Consider the following 18628-nt stretch of genomic DNA (forward strand, 5'->3'; position numbering starts at 1 on the left):
ACCCTTTTAAATTGGGATTTTATTTTGTCATTGTCATTGTCCATTGGATGGAGTGCATTCAAATCTCTGCTTTTCAGGCTGTGTCAATAATGGGAAATGAAGTCTTTCATTTTAACTTGGATTTGTATCCAGATGCTACTGAGGGGGATTCCTATACTGACATGTCCAAAGTGGATGGTGTGGTGTCACTGAACGTTGGCTGTATTCAGATTGTCTATCTCCATAAATTCCTCATGTCACTTCTGGTAAAATCACTATTTATATATAGATTTTTTGACTTAGAAATACTTAAAATAAGTCTGATAATTGTGATTGCAAATCTTAAAACTTTGAATGTTAGGTTGTGCATTGATTTGATTATTGATGGTATTTATGGATTCATGTAGAGGTCAAAACCTCTCTTTAACAGTTGAAATCTGAATCATATAATGATTTTTGTCTAGCATTGTCTAGAACTGGAATTATTTTTGCTGGAATATAATGAATCCAAATTCTCAAGTGCAAAAACTATTAAAAATGTTTTTTTCTCTGTTCCTCAGCCATATAAGTCTAATTATAATTAGCCCTCGTCAGGTAGCTCATAAATATGGATGGATAATCAGTAATTCTTTCCTAACTAGAAAGATAGGACTAAATGGAAAGTTATTTATTGGAAAAAAATTAGCACATAAATAAAAAGAAGATGGTGTTAGAAATGATGCGCTTGTCCTCCTGTTTGAATTGCTCCTTTTATTTTGTGTCCACAGAACTTCCTGAACAATTTCCAGACAGCCAAAGAGGCTCTGAGTGCTGCCACTGCTCAGGCTGCAGAAAAGGCTGCCACAAGTGTGAAAGATTTTGCCCAGAGGAGCTTTCGTGTTTCTATCAATATTGATTTGAAAGCACCAGTTATAGTCATCCCACAGTCTTCCGTTTCCACCAGTGCAGTAGTGGTAGATCTTGGGTTAATCAGAGTTCAGAATCAGTTCAGTCTGATATCTGGTGAAGACTACTCAGACCCTCCAGTAATTGATAGAATGGACGTGCAGCTAACAAAGCTTAAGCTTTCTAGGTATACTCTTTCAATAATTATGTATTGATATTTAAGTATGATTTAATATTGTCTATGAAATTTTATGACTATTGAAATTCATGCTCAACATACGTCTGTAGCACAGAACTGTTTTTTTTTGTTTTAATTAATTAATTGATTTTATTTTATTTTTGGCTGTGTTGGGTCTTCGTTTCCGTGCGAGGGCTTTCTCTAGTTGCGGCAAGTGGGGGCCACTCTTCATCGCGATGCGCGGGCCTCTCACTATCACGGCCTCTCTTGTTGCGGAGCACAGGCTCCAGACGCGCAGGCTCAGTAGCTGTGGCTCACGGGCCTAATCGCTCCGCGGCATGTGGGATCTTCCCAGACCAGGGCGCGAACCCGTGTCCCCTGCGTTGGCAGGCAGATTCTCAGCCACTGCGCCACCAGGGAAGCCCAGAACTGTTTTTTAAATCAACTTTTTATTTTGAAAAATCTCAAACCTACAGACAAATCGCAAAAATAGTACCTATAATTTTTCAACTAGATTCACCAATTATTTACATTTGCTTTTACTCTGTGTATATACATATTATCATTTAAAATATTTAAAAATTTAAAATTTTATTTTTATTCAGGTATGATTGACATTAGTTTCAGGTATACAACATAATGATTTGATAGTCGTATGTATTGCTAAATGGTCACCATAGTAAGTCTAGTTAACATCCATCACCACACATATTTACAGAAAATTTTTTTCTTGTTATGAGAACTTTTAAGATATATGCTCTTAGCAACTTTCAAATATACAGTACAGTGTTATTAACTATAGTCACCATCCTATATGTTACATCCCCAAGATTTATTTTATAATTGGAAATTAAAACATTTTTTGCTAAACCATTTGAGAATAGATATCTTAACCCTTTGCCCCAAAGTGCTTTAGCATGTGTCTCCTAAGAACAAGGACATTAATCCTCTTACATAATAACCACAATTATCAAATTCTGGAAATTTAACATTGATATAATCTATTATCTAATATGCATTCAATATTTAGATTTTACCAGTTATTCCAAGAATGTTCCCCTCAATCCAGGATAACATGTGGCATTTAATTGTATCCTGTATTAGTGAGGGGGATTTCTGTACTGATAGACATTTATTCTGGGATAGTTCTTCAGCCTTTCTTTGTTTTGCATGATGATGACAGTTTTGAAGAGTTCAGTCTAGTTGTTTCATAGAATGACTCTCAATTTAGTTTTGTCTGAGTGATTTCTCATGATTTAATTGAGCTTATACATTTTTGGCAGGAATGCTGTGTAAGTAATGATGTATCTCTAGGGCTCACACCAGAGGACATTTGAAAGTGTGTATGTTCATTTTAAAATCATTTTCTACCCCATCCAAGGAGATTTAATTATCTTGAATACAAAAGGAATGATTATAAGACAAGTCCAGAAAAGAATCCTGGTTGAAGAACTTTATAAACTTAGAAATAGCTTACTTTTCATCTTGCCATTTTTTTCTCTAATCTCTGTACCAGCACACATATCAGTCCTTTAACAACTGTATTGATGATTTCCCCCATAGCTTCAAAAATATCAGTTTCTTTTAAAAATTTACTCAGTTTGTCATCTATCTTCTGTTTAAAGAAAAAAGTTTTCTTTTTTTTTTTTTTCTTAGTTTGTCACAATTTAATGAGTTTGTGACCATCATAAACCAATATATAAAAAATTACCCATTAAAAGTTTCAAATAAGGCATTAATGTAGCTGAGGTCCCCTAATTTGTCCAGTTGGCAGAGCACCTAGTAGAGTTTACAGTACACAGGAAGCTTTAAAAATGTTTTTAATTTGTATAAAGTCTAAAGAAAAAGAATATTGAGAAAAATGTGAAAGAATATAAAGTGGCCAGAGCCTAGGAAATAAGCTGACGTACATGCATATGGGAAAAATCTATATATCTGAGCATGCAGAGAGATGTAAACACTCAGGAGAGAAACCGGCTTCTTCTCATAACTTATTTTGTGTTTCTCCCAAAACTGAAGAGTAAATAGTAGTTTACAGTCACCACCCTCTGGGTTTCAGCAAAGAGGTCACACACAGGGAGGGCCTCGAGCTGCCACTTCCAATTGCTTCCCTGGTGAAACAACGCAGGAGGTTAAGTTACTTCAGGAGACTCTCAACAGGGCTCCCATTGTTCCAAGCTCAAAACTCAGAGATACAATGGGCACCATTCATACTGAGAGCTTACGGGCTGGGGAATGGTCCCTCAGTGACAACTTTTTTTGGGACATTGGATTTTCATAAACACGGACTTGCACCGATATGTGTGAATTATTTTTTAAAAGCAGCACAAAATAAAGAAATAAAACTCAATGGACACTAAACTGACAGGACACCTAAGTCTTATCCCCAGCTCTGTCTCTAATGTGACTTTAAGAAAGTCACTTGCTCTTTCTGAGCCTTACTTTCCTTGTTTGTAAAATGAAAATGATTCTAAGATCACTTAGAACTCTAAAGTTCTGTGAACACATATGAGGTCTGTTGATGTTGCTACGTTATTTACTCCAACAAGTGGGGATAAATTATAAGCAGAAAAGAATCGTCAGTTCACATCTTTTCATTTACTACCAGCACTTAAAAACAAGGAGGCTCAATAAAGACAGGCAGAGACACTATTTTGTTTTCTCTTAAACGGATAAACCATAATGAATAAGGTCCAGTGAGCCCCTCCATCCCAACAAGTCCAGGATCACGGAAGTGGGTATCCCTACACAAAGCACAATGATGAAGGGCATAAACAAAAGCCTTAAGTACGTTTTTCTGTCACATTTTCTTAGGTTATTAATACATTTCATGAATCTCTTGACTTCTTTGCCATGACTCAAAATCGCCGGAAGAAAAATGCCATTCACAACAAGAATGCGATCAATGTCCCAAGTTTTCACACCATGTCATTTTTTTGTTTTTTCAACCTCAAAACTTGCCAAAGCAAGAACTTTGTCGCCAGAGCCAAGGTCTGTAGAGACTTTCTCAAACTGGCTGAGTATAGCACCTGCGTTTGCTGACAAGAAGGCCTCGTCATCTGCAGTCAGCTTCTCTCCAAGTTTCCTGAGAGCTGTTAGTATCTCCACTTTCTGCTGAGTATACAGGTCTCTTTCCAGCTTTCCTACCATGAGATCTCTATCCATCTGGTGGTCCAGTAGTAAAGAATCTGCCTTCCAATGCAGGGGACGCGGGTTCGATCCCTCTGCTAACCTTGTCCGAAGCTGACCTGGTTGTTTCTTTGCAAACAATCTGATGACCTCTGGGGTTTTAAAGGCCTGGCTGATAGCTGCCTGGATAGCCAGTTGCATTCCACTTAGTTCATCAACCAAAGTCATATTTCCAGACATAATTTTCTTCAGTGAATCATTAAATTCACTTAGTTGCTCCAGAGTTTCTTTTTTGGTTTCTTCATATTCATCTGTATCAAGTTCCTCTCTGCATTCCTCCAGGTCCTGTAATTGCTGCATTAGTCTATCCAACTGTTCTTCTAAGTTCTGCTTTAATTTGCTTGTCTCTGTCTTTCCTCTGGAAGCCATTTTACTCTCTGTCTCTTAGTCCTCTGAACTCTGCTCAGTGCTGACCGGTCTCAAATTGCATAAACCTCCAATTCTTGAAGTTCCAAGTGTCTTAAACTTGAGGAAAGCGAAACTGTTCATCAGGACTGTAAGAGGCTCAAAGTTCAAACCACCTGGGGGTGGAGCTGGCTGAGGGGCCCCGCTCGGCGGACGCGTACAAGAGCGAAAAAAGTTTTCTTAAAGGCTAATTGTATATCATATACAGTTGACCCTTGAACAGCACGGGTTTGAACTTCATGGTTCTGCTTATGCGCAGATTTTTTTTTTCTAGTGGTAAATAACACAGTATTATACAACCTGTGGTTGTTTAGAACTGTGGTTGTGGAGGAACCGCATATACAGAGGAACCGAAATATGAAGGGCAAACTATAAGTTACATGATTGCATGGAGGGGTAGTCACCCTAGTCCCCGGTGTTGTTCAAGGGACAGCTGTGTTTAAATCTGTCCATGCTAGTATATTGTAGATTAAATTAATTATAGGCCAAATTTAGAAAACACTAAAACAGTGCTGTTTCAAATCAATGTTTAGAGCAGCAACTTTGGACTTCGTGTTTTTTTTAATGATATGTTGCATTTACCCCTATGTTTATGCATATATATCAATTATATTTTTCATTAGGACAGTGATCCAGCCAGGCTTCTCCCATCCTGATATTCAGCTGTTGCATCCAATTAATTTGGAGTTTTCTGTAAATCGGAATCTAGCTGCATCTTGGTACCACAAGGTGCCTGTTGTGGAAATTAAAGGTCATCTTGAGTCAATGAATGTGAGTATATGAGTGAAAAAAACAATTTTTTTTAAAAATTATTTTTAAATGTATTTATTTTTGGCTGCATTGGGTCTTCATTGCTGCGCGTGGGCTTTCTCTAGTTGCAGCGCGTGGGCTTCTCTTGTTGTGGAGCACGGGCTCTAGGCACGTGGACTTCAGTAGTTGTGGATCACAGGCTCTAGAGCGCAGGCTCAGTAGTTGTGGCGCACGGGCTTAGTTGCTCCGCGGCATGTGGGATCTTCCCGGACCAGGGATCGAACCTGTGTCCCCTGCATTGGCAGGCGGACTCTTAACCACTGCGCCACCAGGGAAGTCCCAGAAAAAGCTTTCTTATTGAAAGTTCAGACTCTGAAGACTTTCTCATTTTAAATCTAAATGAAGTGTGGAATTTTTACTGATTGTTGTAAGGAAAATTTCAGTGTGATATTGTCCAACAGGATCTTTATTAATTTTAGTAGAATTTAATCTTCAGTCAAATGTTACTTAGCTTTTAAATTTGTTATGTGTACACGTTAGCAGAGATCTGTTTGTAAATTATTTATTAGTGTATTATAATTATAGCTCATTCTATATATTATATACACACCCTTTTATTTTAGGGATATCTGAGTACCCCTCAGATAATTATAGCATTGAGTGAAATGCCTATTTTTCATATTGAAGGTGGCCTTTTATTACATTGAAATTGTTATTGTTTAAAAAGTGGAATTTATGTGTGTTCTGAAAGTCACTTATTAAAAAAAGTGATCTGATTTCTTTAATAATTATTAACTTTCACTAAGGATCATATTGGTTAAGTAGATGAAACTAAAATTGACTTGTAAATCACATTGTTTTTCTCCAAACACTGTCTTGTATTTGAAAATGAAATTTTTAACATGAAATAAGTAGTGAAATACTTGAGTGTACAGTGATTATATAATTTTTTAGTCAATGTTTAGAGTATCCTGTCCTTAGTGTTTTGTTACTAAGGATTTGTTTTCCATATTAAAATTGTTTCATTTTAGAATGAAATATCTTTATCTTTTCTTGGAACATCATATTTCACAGGTTAATCTAAATCAAGAAGATCTTAATCTTTTATTTAGAATACTAGCAGAAAATCTCGGTGAGGCTACTGAAGACTTGAATAAAGTGAAACCAAGAGTGCAAGAGACAGGTAAGAGGTTGACAGTAGGTGGTGTAATAAATGTTTTTTACAATTTTGTAGGGGAGACAAACAATAAAAATGAAGTAAACAAACATATATTTACAAATTGCGATTTGTATTACCAAGAAAACAAATAAGATGCTATTGAATAAAACCATAGTTTGCTTTTAAGTTGAGTAAAGTCAGTTATTTCTAAGTTGCATGAGTTAGGAGGAGGCCATAAAGAAGGGTTTCAGATCAATGGTGAATTCCTGGAAAAATTTTTGAACTTGCATGTATAGAGAAAAAAACATTTTAAGTTGGCACTAGGCTCTGTAGCATACTTGATCTGACTTTTATTTTTTAATTTTTTTAAAAATTAAAAAAAAATTTTTTTGGCCGTACTGTGTGGCATGCAGGATCTTAGTTCCTTGACGAGGGATCGAACCCATGCCCCCTGCAGTGGAAGTGCGGACTCCTAACCACTGGACCACCAGGGAAGTCCCTTGATCTGATTTTTAACTGTACAAAGTGAAGTGGTTGATAAAATACCACTGAACAAAGATACTGAAAAAATTGTATAGCAATAAAAATGCAAATAGTATTTAAATTATTAGATACAGTGGCCCTTAAAGGCAAAGTAACTACCAGACTTATTTTTTAAGCTGATTTATATGTACACATATACACATACACAGTGTATCTTGGTGTTCATTCCATATCTATATATATGCTATGTATAGATCCGACTCATTCTTTCTAATGGCTTCTTGGTATTAAATTCTGTTGAAGTATCATAATTTAGTTAGCAAGTCCCTATTGATGGACATTTCAGGTGGTTTTCAGTCTTTCACTCTTACTATGTTGCATTAAATATCCTTGTACATACACTTTTACAAGTGCATGTTTATCTGTAGGGGAAATACCAGGACTGCTGGGTTAAAAGGTATTTCGTTTTTATTAAATTAAAATAATAATTGAATTCAATCAATACATTTAATAAAATTAATTTTGTTAACATTTTGACAGATTTGCCAGTTGACCCCCATAGAACTTATACTCATTTTGTACTCCCATCAGGTGGTTTTTCTGTGCTTTTTCTAACACAGTGTATTATCCGATTTAAAAATTTTTGCCAGTTTGCTGCTGAGTGAAAAATGGTATCTCACTGTATTTTTTCAATTTTAAAAAACTTTTTTTACCTGAAACTAATGTAATATTACATGTCAATCGTGTCTCAGAAAAACCCCAAAATACTAGGGGGGAAAACCTTTTTTACAGTATGTTAATACATATAGTAAAGTGTGCAATTCAGTGTATTTTTATATATGGCTACACCAGTGTAATCACCATGATTAAGATATAGAACATTTCCAGCACTGCACCCTAGAGCTCTCCCTATGCCTTTACCAATCAATACCAAACACCCACCCTGCCCCTGAATCCACCCAGAATTAAGTACCATTCTGATTTGTAATATCATACATTAGTTTTGCCTCTTTTTGAATTTCATATAAATGGAAACATAGAGAATTTACTTTCATTTTTGGCTTCTTTCTTTTTTTTTTTTTTTTTTTTAATTTTCACATGTTTTTATTCCATTAAAAAAGCAAAACAAAATCTAAATCCATACTCAGAGAACAGAATACACTTAAAGTTTTGACATTGTGCAAAATTAAAGTTTGTATATTTAATCCAAACTTTAACATCTTATTTTTCACTATAACTTGATAGGTGTTTGGTGCTTCAGCATACATTTCATTAGCTGAATATTGACTGGCCAAGTTGAAAAGAACTGATTAAGTTAAATCCAAATTGATGTTTTCTGGACTTGTAACTTGTTCTCCTTGTCTCACCAGGACTCTCTCTTTTCTTCCTGCATCTTTTGCCTTTTCTAAGGCCAATTTTAAGTCTCCACGACTGTTAGCAATACAGCTTTCTTCTACCGACTCATTTACTTTCTTCTCTAATTGTCTCATCTTTTCTTCTCGGCTGTCTTCGTTCCTGGCCTCCAGGGGCCGTGCAGGGCCCCACGCCTGACCGACGGGGTCGAACGCAGAGCCTCTCAAAGCTGCTTTGGTAAAACCAGCTGCCCTCACTGCTGTCATGGGTCTAGTAACTCCATCCTGAAAAGCCCCTGCCATTGGTCTTCCCACTGACGATGCCAGGGATGTCTTGGACCCATACCCAGTAGCTACAGGTCTAGCAACCGCTGTGCTTGGTATTTTAGCAGTTACGGGAGGTCTTCTGCCATGACTAGTTCTCACAGCTTGCTGAAAAGCTGTGTCATTCTCCAGTTGCTCGGCATCATAGGTTGGATTGTAGTCATTATAGCCAGACTAAAGATCATCTTCATCTGTCTCTGGGGCCAGGTGTCCATTTTGCATCATTTGTACCTCCGTGAGAGGGGGCCTGAGCTCGTGCCTCCTTGGAGCCTTGCCGGAGATTTCGGAGCTTCCTGTCGCGAGCTCGGGGTCGGAGGGTCGGGGGCTCGAGGGCCGCGCGCTGCTTCGGGCGGGGGGGCAGGGGCACGGGCCGGGGGCAGAGCCCCCGCGCCCCGCCCCCACGGCCCCCTTGGAGGGCGGCAGGCACCTGCGCCGCCCCGAGCCCTCTCCCGCCTCGCGGCGAGGGGAGCCGCGCGACCGTGAGCGCGGCGGGGCCGGCGCGGCCTTTCTGGGGCTCGGCAGAGAGCTGCGCGGCCGCGGCGCTGCCACGCGCGGATCCCTTGGCTCCTTTCATTCAACATTTTGTGGGATTCATCCGTGTTGATGTCTGTAGCGCTAGTTTGTTCTTTTTATTCCTGTTTCCAGTATTTGACTATCATGAGTGAAATTGCTATGAATGTCATTGTACAGTCTTTTGGCACACTTATATACTGTTTTCTTTTGGACATATAGCTGGGAGTAGAATTACCGGGTCATATGTTAGCTTACGTTTCGCTTCAGTAACTTACGCCAGGCTCTACTGAACAGTGTTCCGAGTGGTTGAACCAATTTACTTTCCTACTAGCAATGTATGAGAGTTCCAGTTGTTTCACGTTCTCACCAGTACTTGCTATCCTCAATCTTGTAAAATTTAGCCATCCTGGTGGTTATATAGTAGTATCTCTCTGGTTTTTATTTGTTCCCTGGTAACTAATGAAATTGAAAACCTTTTCATATGCCATTTGGATATCCTCTTTTGTGACATGATTATTCAAGTCTGTTGACCATTATTTTTATTGAGGTATGGTCTTTTTTCTAACTGGTGTATAGGAGTTGTTTATTCATTCTGGTTAGGAGCCCTTTGCTGGTTATATGTGTTATATGTATACATGTTAGTATATGTGTAGAAATATCTTCTCCCTATCTGTGCTTTACCTTTTCACTCTCTTAATAGGTTTTCTTTTAATAGAATTAGTTAATTTTAATGAATTATAATACACAATTTTTAAAAATGATCAGTGCTTTTCATTTCCTATTTAAGAAATCTTTGCCTGTTCCAGGAATTGTTTTGTAGAAGCAAAATATTGGCTAGAATTATTTTCCCTCAATCACATTATGTTTGGAACAGTGCTGAAATAAGGTGATAGTTAAGAAACCTTGCCCTGTGCATTGCTTTCTCAAAGGTAATAATTAACAGCAGTGGTTTTCCATATGGAAAACACTAGACAAAGTATTGAATCTGTCTGGACCTCAGTTTGCTCATGTGTGAAATAAGGACAATGTAAAGGTTTTACCTTAAAGTGTTGTTATAAGAGTTAAATGAGGTAGTCCGTGTGTCTGTTAGCACAACATTCAACACAGAGGTTAAGTACTTTGCAAGTGATAGCTATTATTAGTGTTGTGTATTACAGTTTAGAAAGCAATTTTACTGCATTTCAGGATGCGTGAATTTCAGGACAACCCGGTCATATTCATATGGTTTTACTTTTGCTTCTTGGTATGGCGTAAGAGGCTTTAACTCCCCCCCCCTTCTTTCATATCAAGCCTTAGCTCTTATTATCCTCCTTATGATGTAACCATATCAAACTCCATTCTGTTTGCAAAACCTATCCTGATGTGTTATCTCTCTGTGGTTCTCCACTACCTCTTATTTTATTCTTCTCTGTGTGAGGAGCTCCTTCAGTTCTACTTGAATTATAACTCTCCTATTAAGACTTTCTTGACCTTCTCATGACAATGTCATGCTTAGTTCTGTGCTTTCTACGTACTTTATCTAGAGACTATTAACATTTGTCCATTTAATGTGACTAGGTGGAGCCTTCTTATTTTGTTTGTATTTTAAGTATGTATGTTTCTTCTAGTAAGCCATGAGCTTTCTAAGGGCTAGAGCTGTGTATGACTGATCTGTGGATTTTCAATGCCTGTACCAAGTCCAGAGTACTTGTATAAGTCCTTGTTGAGTATTCATGTAAGAAATGTGTGAATAGAAGTGAATGAATTTCTTTTAAACATCTTTAGGTGAAACTAAAGAGCCGCTTGAAATCTCTACATTAAAACAAGATATGCATGTTTCACAAGATAGTTTAACAGCTGGAGTGGAAGAAATTAGATCTGTAGACATCGTTAATGTGCTGCTGAAATTTGAAATCAAAGAGGTGTGTAATTTTCTTCTGTTTTTATAAAATGAGGTGGATAAATAATGGGTATTTGGAATTACCTCTAATAAAGTAAACTTGCAGATTATTGATATGGATAGAAAAAGCTTACAAAGGCTATTTGTAATTTGTATGTAGAAATAATGTTTAAAAATTTGAGAGTTTGCTGAAGATGAGTTATATTTGGGGGATATGATATTTACAGAGAAAATGGTAATATGCCCTGTAACTGGCTTTTCAAATGATTTTAGGACAGTTGGAATGTGGCCTGCTTTGGATTTTATATAGCGAAGGCAGGAAAGGGAAAAATGACAGAGAAATTCTTTGCAAATTTTAGAAACCATTAATAGAATAAAACACAATATGCCTACATTTAAAAAATGTTATATTACCATTACCTGCTTTCCATCTGCAGATTCTTAAGGAAGGGTTAAATGAATTTTCCTCATCTGTGTTCACACACATAACAGATATTCATTGCATGTACTAAGTGCTAAGGATACAGAAGTAAAAGACATAAACTCTGAACTCAAACAAGAAAACAATTAAAATTTTTGTTAAGTACTCCCATTAAAAATGTGCCCAGGGAGCTTGTGGCAGTGATGGTAGGAAGAGGGCATCTAAGCAGTCTGAAAGAGTCAGGGAAGATTACCTGGAGGAAGTGAGATTTAGTTGAATTTTTAAAGAAGAAGATACAGTCTGAGAAAAGGAGTTTAAGAAAGGGGCTGGGACAGGGTAGAAAGAGGGACAGGCATACACGTGTGTATGTGGGAAAGCATCGCGGATACAGGGACTTAGAAAAACTTTCTCCAAAATCCCTTCATCGTTAAATAGCTGTGTAGAGGTTATGTTCTATCTTTGAGTCAAAAATAATAAACTTTTAAATAAATGAGTGCTACTTTTTTGATCTGAAATATATGTTTTGAAACTAACTTCCTTCATGCTAAACGTCTGCTGTTTTTCTGGTTAATGTTACAGTTATTGAAGATTTTTAGGCTTTGATAATTGAAACATTGATAAATGAATAATTCTATTTGCAAATGGGTTTCATTAACGTATGTACATAGAAAACCTATAAGTCCTTTTTAGTATCATTTGTAATACATATAATTACAGTTCCCTTCCCTTAGGACAGTGATTAGGGTGGGGGGAAGCAATTTGCAGCCTCCCCTCAAGCTGATAATTGGCATTGTCTGAAGACATTTTTGGTTGTCACTATCCAGAGAGAGAGTGGGCTACTGGCAGCCAGTGGGTAGAGGCCAGTGATGCCACTGAACAGCCTACAGCGCATGGGACTGCTCCCCACTGGAAAGAATTATCCAGCCCCAGATGTCAGTGGTGCCAAGGTTGAGAAACCTTGCCTTAGGAGTAGTTTAAAAATTGACTGTTTATCTCAGACTTTCAGATCTAGTCTGACACCATCCATCAGACTAGGACTTCCGGGAATTAGGCAGAACAACTTTTTTTTTTCATAACTATCTTGAAATCCATTAGAATATAGTGACAGTGCTTTAAAAGTCTGAACAAGTAAGTGGCCCTTCCAAAGTAAATAACCCTAGGTAATTTCCAGGCACAAATAGAAGTGAACATCTTTATGCTGTGTGAATATTTTGATAATATCATTCTGGATGGTTATTAAATTGTTAACTTATCTTCAATGTATATTAGTGAAATAGTTTGTGGTAATAATGTTACCTTTTGCTAGGTCGTGATTACTTTGATGGAAAAAGCAGAAAAGAAAGGAAGGCTTTTACATGAACTAAATGTCCTGCAGCTTGGACTGGAAGCTAGAGTTAAAGCCTACGACCTGACTGCTGAAGCTTATCTAAAAAAAATTAGTATGCAATGCTTTGAGTTCACTGGTAAGTGTGAAGTATAGTCTCTGTAAATTGTGCATGTAATAGGCAGATGGTCATTACCTTTTTATCAACATGAAGCATATTTATTAGTGTCACCATAATTATTTAGTTAGTTTAAATTTATTACATTAATACGAAGTAATTTGATAGTTAAAATTCATTATCTGTGTAGTTATTTATCATAAAGTAAGTCTATATCTAAATATTTAGCACAAAGTAGAATATATCTAAAAGAAAAATGAGGCATATGTCTTCAGTACATAACACTCCAGTACTTATGGAAGGCAACATTACATTATAACTGTGCTCTGAGAACAGTACCCAGGTATAGAGCCCAGGGACCCTTTTTGAAAGGTGAGTTAATTTACTAGGAAGTAACATTTTTTCTTTGGTTTTTTATTTATTTTAAAATTACATAAGTGTTTTTTATCTGTGTTTAATGACATTAATATATACTTGTAAAAAATAAAAATTAAACAACCCAGAAATATATAGAGGAAAAATTTAACATCACCTTGTAGTCTCTTCAACCTTTCAAATTCACTTTCTAAATTGCACCAAGACAACTTTTAAAGTTGGTGTGGGTGTTTAAAGTTTATAGGAACTCTATGGGGTAACTTTAAGTAAAGCAAACTTGTATTGAGAATAATTGCTAGTTTAAGTATTTTATAGCTTTGTTCTTTAATATATTATGATTTGTTCAAATAAGTAATACCAGTAGTACCAAATGTTACAGCATTTATAATTGGCCAGTGCTGGTTTTTTTGTTTTTTTGGAGTTTCTTTAATTTTTTTTTTTTCAGAGCCAGCTTTATTGAGATACGATTTATATACAGTAAAATTCACCCTTTTTAGCGTACAGCTCTGAGTTTTGACAAATGTATATTTGTGTAATTGGCTGGTCTGTTTTTAAATACATTTGAAATGTCTAAACGACTTAATAATGAATCTACCCTCTTTTTTTTCTCTTTTAGACTCTAAAGGAGAACCTCTTCACATTATTAACTCTTCTAATGTAACAGATGAACCCCTTCTGAAAATGTTATTGAAAAAGGTAATTTCATTTCTAGGATTCTTTAATATTTGCATGTATGAAATTATGTCATTCCCCTGTATATAATGTCTTGGTTTTCTCCCGTAAAGTTTTTCATCCTAAAACTGGTTGATTATAGTGATTTATGCAAGCATGTGACAATCCTGGATAATTTCAATAAACTTCTGAGTTAATCCTATGTTTTTGAATAAGTAGATGTATACAAAGTTCCATTGTAATTTGAAGCAAAATCTGTTATTATCTAGATACACTGACAGTTTCCCCTACCTTTAGCATTTCCTCCCAAGTAGGATAAGGAGTTTGGGTTTTTGCTTCTGTAGAATATAAGAAATGCTTATGTGGTCATGTTTTTGGCATGTTCTTCTTTGCCTTTAAGAAATATGTTTATAGTGTTTTCATACATACTTTGAAAAGTAAAGAATATATATATATATTTTTTCAGTGTGTGAATTTTTAATGTTTGCAACCCAGTGGCTTTATCCTCCATTATTTGTAGGCAGACAGTGATGGACCAGAATTTAAAACCATCCATGACAATACCAAACAAAGACTTCAGGTAAATCTTTTCGAATTCCCTATAAGGTTAGATTATAGTAATGATTAAATCTAGCTTCAAAGCCATCTTCAGTTGTGAGATTGTGAGCTCTAAAATTAGAATAAGGGTGGTGATTATAATAGGTTTAATTTTGTAGATAAAAGAAATGGGTGGAAAGTTGAAATAAAGTTATTACAAAAGTTGACTTGATTTCCTAAAAGACTCCTTGTTTCCCAGATATAAATTAATGATTCCTTGTTGTACACAAATAAAATATTTTTTAAGGAAATTTTGTTCACTATGGTTATTTGGCGTAGTGTTGATGGAAGCATTAAACATTTGAATTAATTGGCTTTAGGATTAGAAAAAAATTAAGGGTAAGGCTAAAAGTATGGCTCGGTACAGACATCGGTCACCATCCATTTGAGTGTGTATGGTCTGTCTTGGGACCATCTGTAAGGGGACCAACCAACCTAAGGCTGATAATACTTCCTGTATCGTTACTTAAAGCCTATCAAGTTCCGTTGAGGTTAGAATTATCGTTTGGGTGTGGGAGTGGGCAGTGTTGGTTTATTGTCTGGTAAAGGTTAACAAAGTAATAGTGAGTTCTTTCTCAAAAAAAAAGTCCTTAGTTGAACTCTTCTTGTGCTACTTGTATACGTTGAGGTTTGACATAAAAATGTTTCCGTATCTGAAATCTGCCTCTCTAATTGTTCATTATCTTAGGTTTCATTTTCATCCTTAAACTTAGTTCTTCATTTGGAAGCTTTACTGTCCTTCATGGATTTTTTATCATCTGCTTTTCCATCCTCTGAACCTTCTAAGAAGGAATCGGAGCTGAAGCCACTTACGGGGGAGTCCAGGAGTATCATTGCGAAAACTGGTATTAACTTTTGAGTCATGGTTTAATACTTTCTATCTGAACTTTAATAATCATATAATAACATGTATTTTCAAGCTAAGATAACTGTTTATCACCTTTATGTTTTAGCTGCTTTGACAGATTAGGTTGGTTTCAAAAGAAAGCAGTTTTTATCCCTATGGTATAATAGGGTAATTTAGTGAGAGATTTTAAATAAGTGTTTAATATTTACCACGTATTTATATTTGATTTCACTGCCTAGCTTTTATGTAAAATAAAGTTGTGTATACTTTGCATTGATGTCTCTGTAACCTTCACTCCAGTGAAAGTGAGGAAGGAAGTAATTAAAATATGAACACAATCATGCGTAGTAACAAAGGCCCATTTCAGTCAGTCAGTTAAAACTACCTGGTGCTCAACAGTTTTCAGCTTTGCAAAACACAAAAGGAACAATCTCATGGAAGAGACAGACTCACTTTGGTTTCTAACCAAAAGTGTATTTAAGTCACATAGAGATATGGGCACATGCCACAATTTGTGCCGTGAAATATTAGATGTGGTGTAGCGTGAGTGAACATGTGCCTCTTTTTAAGCCAAATATCATTTTAATTATTTTTCTTTCATGTCATATGATGTGAGTATCTAACATCTGGTAATTTAATTTTCAGACCATTACCTAGTTGTATTATATCTATATTACTGGCATCTTTAAAGTGAAAACTGTTAGTAATATTAGATCTGATACAAGGATGAGATTTTTTTTTTAACCAGGGAGCAGAGCAGTATTTTTGCATTAAACTAGAGTAAAAGAGTTTTACCTTCTTTGTCTTTAATGTACTTGTTACATTAATATCCATGGAAATACTTACATAACATATACATACATACACACGCACACACACACAGTTGAATAAATGAAAAAGCAATGTTTAAGCTCACAATAAACTACAAAAAATAGTAATCCAAAGAAACAATCTTCTAGTTATGCCAAATAGCTGTTTTTTATGGTTTGATTTTGCTACTTTAAATCTTAAAGGAAAAGAAAAATCCCTTTTATCATCTCGGTGATTAAGGACTGATGTCCCCATACTTTTACAGTTTTATAGGAAAAAGTGTTTCCTTCAGTCAAGACAAATCTCTAGGAAATTATATCTTAAATTTATCAATCAGGACCTAGACTAAAATAGATTAAGGGAATCCATTTGATTGTGATTTTTATACACATGTGCACAGACACAAATACACATTATAAAATAATTTTTTGTTTTTTTCTTAACTTTAGCCGTTTATGTTCATTTCTTATAGAAATTTTTTTAGGATTCTTCATGGAGAAACATAATGTAATCTAGGGAAGTTGTCTCTATAGTTAATAAAATGTATGTGTCATAGTTAATAATACATATTTACTAAGTCATCACTATTTCAATTTTTCATGAAATATTTTTCTTTGATCTAATATATGATATGAAAAGGAGTTCCAAATCAAAATTTAGCTCTAATGGAATCTTAGAATTCTAATATAGGGGGTTTCCTTTTTACCCACAAGAAAAATTATAGTAAGGTTTCCATCTAGCAAAATTATACTTACAAGGTGCTAGTAAACGTTGCCTTTATTTTTAATTTGGATGGAAATATGCTACTTTCTGTCTGATTGGCATTTGAAAATTGATTTTAAAATAATATTAATTGTATGTAATCTTAATGGAGACCTTTTTGGTTCTTCATAGTTGATAATGTACTTTTATTTTAGTGATTTGGGGATTATTTTATGTTATATCATCTTTGCACTTTGCTAATCACTAGAATTCTATTACTTTTCAGTATCCAGCAACACTTCTCAAGATGATGTGTTTGATTTAAAGGTCATAGCTGAATTAAATGCATTTAATGTCTTTGTCTGTGATCAGAAGTGTAATATTGCAGATATTAGAATACATGGTAAGTAATTTTTTCTTAGTGTAGGTATTTCTGTTTCTTTACATAGACCTTCAGGAAGAATGAGCTTGTTGCATGGTAGATTTCTCATTAGTCGTCTTTTGGTTTACTTATATTGAAGAGTCTTGCAAACTTTTCAGAGATGTGCTTTGAAATGTTAGAAGTAAATTTGTTATGATTCATGACTGATGTGAGACAGTCCTTATGTTTAAAAAATTTTTCAGAATAAGTCTAAGGCTTAATCTCATGTTCTGTTTGCATTTTCAGAATAATATAACTTTAAACTGAGAAATGAATATCATAACATCTCACTGAGTAAAGAAAATGTCATTATCCTGTTTCCCTTGTCTTTTGTGCTTATATAGCGTCAGGAAAAGAAGTTTCTAAAAGAAATTTTGTAAGCTTTACTCATCATCAGCCTGATATAAAGATGAGTTCAGATTATACCATGGGTTCTGGAGCCAGCCTGCCAAGGTTCAGATTTTGGCTCTAACACTTACTGGCTGACCTTGAGCAAATTAATTAATGTTTCCGTGCCTGAGTTCCCTCTTCTGTAAAATGGAGATAGTTGTAATAATTATTCATGGGATTGTTATGAGGATTAAGTTTACAAATTTACATGTATTAAGAAAAGTGCCTGGTATGTACATAATAAGCAGTTAACAAGGGGTTAGAAAATCAGTTCCGTTCAACAGATGTTACTGAGTATCTATTTATGCATAGCATGGTAATGATTTAGGTTCATTCTTGGGGCTTAGCTGTAGGCATTCACTCATTCACTCTGAGGAGTGGTTTTAGAAATCATGCCTTTAGAAGTTATGAGAATGACAAACATTTTTTTGGAGAGAAATTTTAAAAGATTGTGTTTTAGATACAGTTTACTGTAGAAAGAATAGTATTTATTCATCAAATTATATTTATGTTTAGTTTTCAGAGTAATAGTTTTCATTATATAATGTTTGTGAAATAACTGTTTAACAAATGTTAGGTGTCATCATAAATGACCAATTCTGATCTTACTAATAATGCACAGGATACTTGTGTTTGGAGACCTGTGATTAATTTTCTTTGACATTTGATTTCTTTCGTTTTAAAATTTCCACAAAGTTTATGTATGAGATGCTTCTAGCACTTAAAGATATTATAATCTTTCTTAGGTATCTCATACATAGAAGTTGTTACCTTTGGGACTTCCCTGGTGGTCCAGTGGTTAAGACTCTGCGCTTCCAGTGCAAGGGGCGCGGGTTCTATCCCTGGTCGGGGAAC

The 18628-nt window shown here is 35.5% G+C and overlaps 1 protein-coding gene and 1 pseudogene across 1 annotated transcript in view; one reads left to right on the plus strand and one right to left on the minus strand.

The window, feature by feature from the left end:
- The window catches only part of VPS13C (vacuolar protein sorting 13 homolog C), a 181271-nt gene that overhangs the window by 88419 nt on the left and 74224 nt on the right, over window positions 1–18628 (plus strand). The window contains exons 32-41 of the mRNA XM_061180247.1: window positions 78–245; window positions 747–1051; window positions 5260–5407; window positions 6461–6569; window positions 10982–11118; window positions 12824–12980; window positions 13951–14030; window positions 14527–14586; window positions 15292–15448; window positions 17249–17365. Coding sequence (XP_061036230.1) covers window positions 78–245; window positions 747–1051; window positions 5260–5407; window positions 6461–6569; window positions 10982–11118; window positions 12824–12980; window positions 13951–14030; window positions 14527–14586; window positions 15292–15448; window positions 17249–17365 — 1438 coding nt within the window. The remainder of the gene's footprint in view (window positions 1–77; window positions 246–746; window positions 1052–5259; window positions 5408–6460; window positions 6570–10981; window positions 11119–12823; window positions 12981–13950; window positions 14031–14526; window positions 14587–15291; window positions 15449–17248; window positions 17366–18628) is intronic.
- On the minus strand, window positions 2848–4801 carry LOC133085140 (protein LZIC-like; annotated as a pseudogene).

Source organism: Eubalaena glacialis, chromosome 2 (assembly GCF_028564815.1).
Source record: "Eubalaena glacialis isolate mEubGla1 chromosome 2, mEubGla1.1.hap2.+ XY, whole genome shotgun sequence".
Lineage (NCBI taxonomy): Eukaryota > Metazoa > Chordata > Mammalia > Artiodactyla > Balaenidae > Eubalaena > Eubalaena glacialis.